At 39.1% G+C, this 10,132-nt stretch overlaps 1 protein-coding gene across 1 annotated transcript; it reads left to right on the top strand.

Moving 5' to 3' along the window:
* Positions 1-5,207: 5,207 nt before the first annotated feature.
* LOC137985377 (adenosine receptor A3-like) lies at positions 5,208-7,958 on the top strand. The gene is made up of 2 exons (XM_068832971.1): positions 5,208-5,379; positions 5,850-7,958. Exon 2 carries the CDS (start codon positions 6,080-6,082, stop codon positions 7,103-7,105), a length of 1,026 nt encoding a protein of 341 aa, XP_068689072.1. The 5' UTR covers positions 5,208-5,379; positions 5,850-6,079; the 3' UTR covers positions 7,106-7,958.
* Positions 7,959-10,132: the final 2,174 nt, after the last annotated feature.

The following is a 10,132-nucleotide window of genomic DNA, read 5'->3' as shown; positions in this document are numbered from 1 at the left end:
TCACTTAATAATAGCCCATTTCCGAGTTGCTGCATGTCTCAGTTTCAAAGCGAGTCCCGGTGCACAACCATTCAAATGGAAATGAGTTGCGTATTCTTATGCAAATCAAACTCATTTCCCTTTCAATAGTCGAGCACCAAGACTCACTTTGAAACCGAGACAAACAGCAACTCGGAAATGGCCCATTGATGTTTCACAACATTGCTGTTACGTGACATTTTGAGGCAAGAGTAAGCCGCGAAAGCTTCAGATCTGTATAGTCGTATACTGTTCCAAGGAATTGTATCACAGACTGTAGCACCAGTCCACAGAGCTACGTATTGTAGCTGTAACGAATGACATGCTGCCTCTTAGTTGAGTGTGATGAACACACCTGCGACTTGATTAAACAGTTACTAGACGATGCACCTGTCTCGAAATTTCCTATACTATATATAGATTTTTTTTTCTTTTACTTATATTTAAATCGTTTTCATTTCATAGTTGTCAAATGTAGTTCGTAAAAGGGTTGGTTACTTAGCGTTAATGACATCACTTTAAATCGTGTAATTAACGTCTTATTGTTATATAGAATTTAGTTGGAATACTAGGACTTAAAAAAAAAATAGAAGGAATGTTGATGTGTTAATTTTGTAAAAGGTGAAGATAGGTCTCAGTGCGTTGGCCCAGGTTATATATACCAGGGCAAACCGTTGGTTGAGGTGCTTGTTGACGTGTAGGAAATGCACACGCGAAGGTTGGAAAAGGAAAGAATCAGGGACAAAGGAAAAGAACTGAGTGTACCACTGTTAAGAGACATTAGCAGGAGCCGGCCGGAAAATTGGAGGACAAAACCTCTTTGTCAGCGGCGACAAGAAAAGAATGCAACGAAGATAACGCGATAAGAAACAGGACAAAGAGAGAGACGCGAAAGCTTAAAGGGAAGAGCTAAGAGACAGTGGACAAGTTGAGGTAGAAAAAGCTCGTGGTTGGTTTGTTGAAGGACTGAACTGTTAGCTTAATTTACTTAGCATTTAATGAGCATTTAAAAATATCTATTGTCTGTCACTGTAAAAGATATTTTAGCAACTGAATTAGTTTAAGGCCAGTATGTTTATAAATCCCAGTTACTGTAGTAAGCTCAGAATTAGTATTTACTTAAGTATTTTTATCTTGTAATCTTGTAGCTTGAATAAATTACTCGTTGGCATGTTAGGTATATGTTTTGTGTTGAGAGTTCGTGGGAAGGGGTTCGTGGGTGTTTGTATTTATTTTCCGTTCACGTTTTCCGTTTTCCTCGTATCGCTGGCCCAAGGGAAAACGCACGTCACAGCAACTCAATGCTATTTTTCTACGGACAATTACAGGGAACGGCAACGAGAACGTCATCACAAAACAAAAATTCTCATTATTGTAATCACTTCACGACTATTCCAAGTTTATTAATGTGAGAAAGATATGGCACTCCCTCAGGAATGAAAACGTTATAAGCGGCGCTTTATTTAGGGGAGAAAATGAAAAATTATCTTCAAATGCTGACGTCCTTCATAAAACCTCAAATTTGATCATTTCACGTTGTTGTTTTGCTGACGACGGCAAAGAAATAGACAAAAATGAAAAACGCACGTGCAGAGCGTGCAGAGCTATTGTCTTTAGCCACTAAATATGCAAATTTGTGACGTTCTCGTTGACGCCGCCGTTGTCGTTGCTAAAGCTCCTTATTATGCAAAACTTAAGGTAATTCCTTAGTATTGCATTGCGCATCCCTACTGCGCACGATTTTCGCGTCATTAGCGCGCGGACATGAGCACGTGCGCATACAAAACGCAAGAGATTTCGCTCAAACTAAACCCGATAGCGAAATAAATGCTCCTTTTCTCTCAAACGAGCACGGTGACCCGATTTTTGATATTCACCGAGACGAATATTCACCGATAATCACTTCGCCTTCGGCGAATAATTGTTAATTAATATTTTGCTGAGTCACCTTATACTGGCCTTTGTGCATACAGAGAGCTTCGAAGAAAGGCGCTGTCCCACAATGTACCAGAATTTTGAAGCAAGCAACCGTGGACAATCTTCCTGTCGTACATGGATGTTGACGTAATACTGGAAAAATGGGATAAAACATGGCAGTTACAACAAATTTGAATTCAAATACTAAGAGTAGCGGAAAAATAACGGAAGTGACTCTAAATAATAAACTGAGATCTAATACATTTCTTTGCGGATATTAAGACCGTTGGGATCAATTGTCCTGTCTTTTGAAATTAAAAAAGCCTTCCCTGGCCTTACGGGTCGAGTCTCTGTTAGAAAATATTTTTTCGATAGCTCACACTTCTCCATCAATGTTCCTTTCCTTGACGTTAACGTCTCAGCAACTAGTGACGAAAACATAAATACAGACTTATACACGAAACATTTACTTTATTCTTCTTGTCATCTTCTATACACACAAAAAGCCATTCCTTTCAGCCTAGCACTCCGCTTACGACGAATTTGTTCTACCGACGAAACGTGCAAGATTCGCACCACTGAACTAACGACATACCTTCTGAAACGAGGTTACAAATGCGACTTTGTTTCTAAACAAATACAACGCGCCGCAAACATTCCCCGCATACATACCCTACAACCTAAACAGATAAACAAACCCGAACGCATACCTTTCCTAACGACCTATAATCCATCACTTCCTTCCATCTTCAACGTAATAAGAAAAAAAAACATTACAATCTACTTCTCCCCTCTCACCGCTGCAAAAATGCTTTCCTAAATCTACCTGTTGTGGCTTTCAGGCGCTCCCCTAACCTTCGAGACCTGCTGGTAACAGCTAAACTGTGCCCTAACGTAACTCCGTCTAATTCCGTACTTTCTTCCAGTTCTTTTCGCTGTGACAAAAACTGCGCTACCCGTCCTAACATTTTTTTCCCATGGACTAACCAACTACACATTCTTTTCTACTGGCGAAACACGCTCCATTAATTCCCACATAACTTGCGAAACTACAAACCTTGTCTACATAATACAGTACACAGAAGAAACTAAACGACGTTTAACCGTTTTAATGAACACCGCCGCACTTTAGATAACGGTAACGCCAAATCCAAACCTACTACAGTCGCAGAACATTTCCTCTCCTCTCCCCACAACATCTCTAAGGACATGCAATTAATTCCTATCGAAAAAATATGTTCAAACAGAGACTAGATCCGTAAGGCCAGGGAAGCTTTTTTGATTTCAAAAGGCAGGAGAATTGATCCCAACGGTCTTAATATCCGCGAAGAAACGTATTAGATCTCAGTTTATTATTTAGAGTCACTCCCGTTATTTTTCCGTTACTCAGTATTTGAATTCAAAGTTGTTGTAACTACCATGTTTTATCCCATTTTTTCGAGTATTACGTCAACATCCATTTATTATATATATGTACATAGAAGCAAGCCAATGTCAACTCTCATTGTACCTGAAGAAGGCTGGTTTGGCCAGCCGAAATATAGTACACCACTAAAATCAAATCTACGTTGTATCGGCTCTTGCTCAAAATATTTAGTTTCCAAATATACAGCATTCTTCAGGGGGCACCCAACGAAAATATAGGTGAAAACTACTTAAACATAGCATTGTTAAATGTATTGGTATTTAAATGATAGTTATAGGCATATTTTTATCCCCTGAAAATTTTTCATCTGTTCGGATTTCCTAGCTGAAAGTCTAGTGATCCGAAAATTATAGGTATCCGAAAGTTACCTTTTCGAAAATTTCAGCCAGAAAAAAGGCTCCCGAAAATTCTAGGTGACCTTTTTAGAGTAAAAATTATACCTTTTTGTAGATGTTCGAAAATCTTAGGACAGGCAGGCAAGCAAGAAATTTTACAACAAATGTTCCGAAAATTCTAGACCTCAAATCGTCTTCCGAACAGATATTTTCCGAAAATTGACGTTGGGTGCCCCTGATTCTTTTCCAAAAAATCTTACCTAGAATGGGAAATATTCAGTCCTAATTTTCTTTTCGGTGGGGATCACCAGTGTCCATTGCAGCCAAATATATGGCATGTGGTCATAAATCTAATAATATACATAAATTACTCCATTCTGATTGGCTAAAGGCCTGGCTAAACGCTTGCAACATTGCAACGCAACATCTTGCAACATTGTTGGGCACAACATGTCGCAGATGTTGCGATATGCTGCAACATGTTGGATCAAACTTGAAAACAGTCAAATTTTTCGAGCAACATTTTGGATTTTGCATGATGTTGTACTCGTTTGGCCACGTTCGCAACATTTTTGCACTAGTGCATGCGCGCTAGGTCCACTTGTGACGTGCCAGGGGCCTGGGGCACATAAACATCGACATGTTGAATTGAAAATGTTGCGTGCTTTTGGCCAACCCGTTCAACACATGTTCCTGCTGACGTCATACTTTCAACGAAGCCCTGTCATTTTCATGACAATTGCATCTCTGATAGTAAATCTTTTATTTCGCTCAAGCAATTATCTTGTGCTCAGTAAGAATTTTTGCCTGTTCTCGATATCTCCATTTTGGTCGAGAATCATGAGTGAAAAAGATTTTGTAAATTTGTAATGAGGATGAAAACTTTGCGGTGAAGGAAAATTTGCAAGGGACAGTACTAGTGCAGCATCATGTAGTTAATTCATTCATACAAAATCCATTAAAGTTTGCATCATTTTCCATGATAAGCCGTTGCTTCTCTCTCTCGCTCTCTCATTTTTGTTGAAATTTCTTGCTCTAATTACTTCATCTGGGCTTTGTAAAATAATAATAATCGTTGCAAATACAAAAGGGATTATTAGCCGTTAATGAAGAACTATTTGCTGATAATTATCCACAGTGTTGAAACTATCCATGAAAATATTTCATTACGATATAGCGGATCTACTAGAGGATGTACCCATTAATAAATGCCGGAGGCATAAACATGGCATAGAATCGAGCCATGATGAGTTGTTCAAATGCACCATCATAAAAGAAAACGAGCTTCGTGACATTTTGTTTTACACCCGGAAGGGATGTTTCTACAATGAACTAATTGAAGGTTTACATGAGACGTCAAGGCGACTATGTTGATGTACAGAACAATTGAGTAAAATGTCTTTTGGGAATTGCAAAACTCGTGGGGCCATTTTCTATTGTTTTTGTACACCAACATGGCTGTGTGATCACGTGGATGCAAACGGAGAAAGAGAGAACTCCTACGTCTTGTCGATCTGGATACCCTTCGATCAGTTAATTTCGATCATTGAGGCACCGATGGTCATCGTTTTGAAAGGAAAACGAAATTTTTTTATTCGTCTGTTGATGATACAACTGAAATCACTTTAGTTAAAAATTAACACGTACCACGTACGAAGGTCATGATCTAGGAACCATGCAATGGTAAGTCAATGTTGAAACCTTCCAGCAATGCAAAATCGAACAGCTTTTTGGAATTAGCAACCTGAAAGCTGTAAAATATTCCTAGAAAATAATTCAGCGTAGTTTAGTGTTTAGTGTTAAAATAGTAAACTGACCCTGGCTGAAAAACGCATTAACGAAGTCGTTTTGTAAACAAAATGAGTCTTAAGTTTTGCCTTAATCGCCTCAAGCTAGGGTGACGTTTAACTGCAAAATAGAAGACTCCGTACTTTTTTGTAATTCTTAGTTCTACCTGTTGTTTTCTTTTTAGTCTGTCGAGAAAACTGATTTTCGTTTTGGGGCCAAACTTCGAACTCAAATTCAGATTAAATAAATTTAATATTGCATACGAAATCCAATCAACCTAGGGCAAACCTTTTAGTTGATTTAGCAATATTTGCTGTTTTATTGATTTAAAAGGTCTCTTTTGTCTTTCTTTTTTTTCTGAGTAGCTGTCAAGGCAAGACAAGTGAGTCTTAATTTTTTTGGATTTCCTGATTACTTCCGATAGTGGTGCAGATTTACTCGTCGAGAATTTACAGCGTTAAGAACAGTAATGACAATGACGAGGCACCTGGTCTTCCAGCAATATTAGAACCAATTCATTGATATTATCAAGCAAAAAGCGCAACATACGCATCGATATCGAGCTGGAGAAACCGAGCAAACAGTGAGAAGATCAATGGCTAACAAGACGGCATCGATGAGTTATGGCTGGTTAATCAACCGCACACACGATTCCGCATCTGTTTGCGAAATGCTGGAATCATTCTTGGACATTCAAGCAAGAAAGAGTTTACCAAATTTTTACGTTATTACGGTGATTACAGCCCTTACGCTAAGCTTTATAACAGCCATCTTAACCTTACTGCTAAATGCTTTGGTGGTCATAGTAACGTATTTAAGTCCATCCCTTCGAAATGAGCCAAAAAACATATTGCTTTGTTGGCTAGCTGTTTCGGACTTTTTCGTCGGCTTTTTCTCTCAGCCTTCCTTCATTGCTGCTGAGATTTCGCTTCTTTTAGGAAAAATAGAACAATACTGTTATGTGGTCTTCATTCACTTCTACGCAAGCTGGGTGTTTAGTGGAATCTCATTCTTGACGTTATCGGGTCTAATAACTGAACGATATCTTGCCCTTCGATTTCACTTGAGATATAAGGAAGTCGTAACGACTGCGCGTGTGGTAATATCGTTAATTGTCGCCTGGACGACATGGCTAATAGTGATAACAATTTTATGGTTTGGGGCTCGAAATCGAGAATTAAGCTATGCAATCACAGCGATGGCCATCTTGATCGGAACCATTGACTTGCTGTGTTATTTTGCAATTTTTAAAACTGTACGAAAACACGCTTGTCAAATTCGAAAATCCGCGCCGTCACATGATCAAGTCGATGTTCCCCAACATCGGTGCGCTGCAAACACGATGCTTTTATTGGTGGGCACCTTTGCTGTAAGCTACTTGCCCTTCGCAATAACATCAGGAATAAGTGCAGTACAGGATAAAGAGGATCTGAGAACGTCCGCAGCCCACTGCATGGCTGTAGTTGTTGTCTCGGCCAGCTCTTGTTTGAATCCTGTGGTATATTTCTGGCGAGTTGAAGAATTTCGCAAAGTTGCCAAGCGCACGTTTACGAAGGAAAAAATTGAAGCCTGCAATAAAGAAAGCCGCAAGCCAAGCAGAGTAAAGGAGGTTTCACAATGAACTCAGAAGTGGTTCAAAGACGTGACGCTCGGTGAAAAAAAATGACCATCCTTGATTCATTCATTTAACATTACAGTAAACAAATTGAATTCCTTTTTGTATGGTATCGCAGAATTTAACACACATGTATTGATCATGGCGTAAACCTGTGCGGTGTGATTAAATTGCGGTAACTTGAAGGATTGTAAAAGAAAAACGGGATTTTACTAGCCCCTATGTGAACATTAATATTTCGCATAGCCATTTGCCCAGTGGAAATCCGAAATTGCATAAAGTATTTAATCGATTAAAAGCCGCAGATGGAAGGAAAAATACCAATAAACGCCGCACCCAATAATAAAAATCATACTATGTAAAAATGCAGCGTTTTTTCGAGGATTGTGAGCAAAAACAAGTACACGTTTACTCTCTGAACGTTGATCACTAGCCAGACAATTACGATTCTGTTACAACAAAAAGTGTCAGGCATTGGAACTTTTAACGTGTTTCTGTTTTAAATAATTTTCACAAATGATCCATCGCAATTGTTGTCAGGGATTTAAGAAATATGAGTTATAAATAAACGCCGCCCTTTAATAAACACCGCATCGGACGAGCTCAAAATTTAATGAACGCTGCGGCGTTTAATCGAGTAAATACGATGTTTTATTTGATGCATAAATTGGGAAAGACAGGCAAATCGCTAATGTATATCTACCAAACAAATACACGATTTTTGTAGAAACATAAGCATGAGCGATAGATATTAAAAGTTAAGAGTCTTATACACGTTCGAAATAAGAGAATGAATTTAAAATCAAGACACCTAAATGAAGACAAAAAATAGTTCTAACTGAAATTATCAATAACTTTCTTAATCACATTTCTTAATAGTAACGAGAATTGCTTCTTTTAAAAGAGAGAATTCAGCGATGATAATATCAAAATCATTCACGGCAAAATAGCAAAGTCAATCCAAAGCTCTCCACAGAATAACACAGTCCTCGACTTTGGGATTTTTTAACACTTTGAGATATGTTTTTTTGATAGAGAATTCATCGATGGCTTTCAAGTGATAAAGACTGCTGGTGTGCCGGCACCTGCACTTATCTATTTAAATAGTTCCAAATCCACTGGAGCTCTCAGTATAGTATTGTAGGGGATACTTCTGCCTGATTCTAATTGAAGACCTAAAAGTTACTCTTTTAGTCTTTTAGAAGAGTAAAGCTGGATCTCAAAGGAGTTGATTCGTGGTATCGAGGTACACGTATTTCATTAACATCAGCATGGCCCGGATCTTTTGTATAAATAAGGGAAGCTAGGGCAGCGGTGACATTTAGTAAGACAGGTGTCATGCGGGCCAGTCTTGACTCAGGAAAGTCGACTACAGATGACAACAATTTTCTCATATTACCCATAAGTTACGCTGGCAATAATAGTTTTGAAATATATTCCCTTTTGGAGGAAAATTGTCGTTCTCTTTAATGGCCCAACTTAGCGTGTGAAATGCTTCTTTCCCGAGTCAACATGCGAAGACCACATACTACTCCTAAGCATATGGTAGAATCAACCAGATCAACATTATGGGTACCAAGAGGGCAGGGAAGACATGGGTCCAACAAGAGGATTTCCTAATCATTCATCATTCAATGGCCTCAGTTAGTTAAGAATCGGACTACTGTGGGGGAGGTCGTGGGTTATCTTAAAACTCCAGCTTGATCAACATTCGGGGTCTTTAAAGGGGCACTGTCATGAGCTGCGCATGCTCGAGTTTGTTTGCTCTCGAGCCCACGGAAAATTCTAGCCGCCATCATGGATTCACGCGTGAGTCACGTATATTCGCCGTAGTTTCTCCTTTGTCCACCATGGCCCTCCCCAGTGGACACCATTTTGAATTTGTCGATTCAACTCTAACACTTTTCAAGTTTTCACAAGACGCTAGCACGTGCGCTTCTCGTGACAGTTTCCGTTTAAATAACTGAGGAGAACGTGCAGCCTTTGTAATTACATCTGCAAATGGTTAGACTCTCTAGTGTTCTCGGATAAGTACGATAAATCGTATAGGCTCCCGTCCCACCACCCTTCAGATCTTCATAACCCTGTGGGACGTAAAAGAACCCACAGACTAATTACAAATAGAAGGGCAAGGAGCGGTGATAAACATTGTATTCCAACGCATTTTTATAAAACTTGACGTTTCGTATGCTAGTCAACACACATTTTCAAAAGTGACCGTTACAATTTTTAAAGACTATATATATATCGTAAACAATAGGGGTCTGGAACCTAGACTGAGAAAAATGATCTGCAGCAGTACGTGTCTAGATCTCATCCGCACTCTCACCTATCGATGCTTCCGAATTTGCTCCTCGCCATCTTTATTACAGGCCGCTACTAAAGATCTGAGAAAGCTCCTGTTGCAAAATGGTTACCCTCAAGGCTTTATCACGTTCAACGTTAACGATGTATTGAACAAATATAAAAACAAATCAAATAACCCTGTTCAAGCTACAGTCCCCAAAAAAGATATCTTAATCGTGTTACCCTACTTAGGTCTTCACAGTAACCAAGTCACGAAACGTCTGAAATCCTGCGTATACAATTTCTACTCTTTCGTCAATCTCAAGATCATATTCCAAAACACACGCCGCATCAACTCCTTTTTTCCATACAAAGATCGCTTGAACCGATCTCAGAGGTCCAAGGTCGTCTACAAAGCTATCTGCTGGAACTGCGATGAATTCTACATTGGCAAAACAAAACGAAGACTCCACGACAGAAAAACAGAACATTTCAAGGCCCTAGCTAAAAGTGACCATTCATTAGCCATTGCTGATCATGTGAAAACCACTGGCAACGACATTAAATGGGATCACTTTGACATTTTAGCGTCCGGAAAAACTGACTTTCACTGCAAAATTAAAGAGACTTTGTTCATTCAAGAGCTAAAGCCTTCCCTTAATGTCAATATTAGTAGTGAGAAGTTATTGCTGTTTTAGCTATTACTTTTCATTGTCTAGACACGTACTGCTGCAGATCATTTTTCTC

Source organism: Montipora foliosa, chromosome 14, assembly GCF_036669935.1.
Source record: "Montipora foliosa isolate CH-2021 chromosome 14, ASM3666993v2, whole genome shotgun sequence".
Taxonomy (NCBI): domain Eukaryota; kingdom Metazoa; phylum Cnidaria; class Anthozoa; order Scleractinia; family Acroporidae; genus Montipora; species Montipora foliosa.
Note: the sequence above shows the minus strand (reverse complement) of the source record. Positions and strands in the feature narration are given on the sequence as shown.

Coding starts and splice junctions, on each gene's coding strand:
- LOC137985377 (XM_068832971.1), top strand. CDS start 6,080: ATGGCTAACAAGACGGCATCGATGAGTTATGGCTGGTTAATCAACCGC.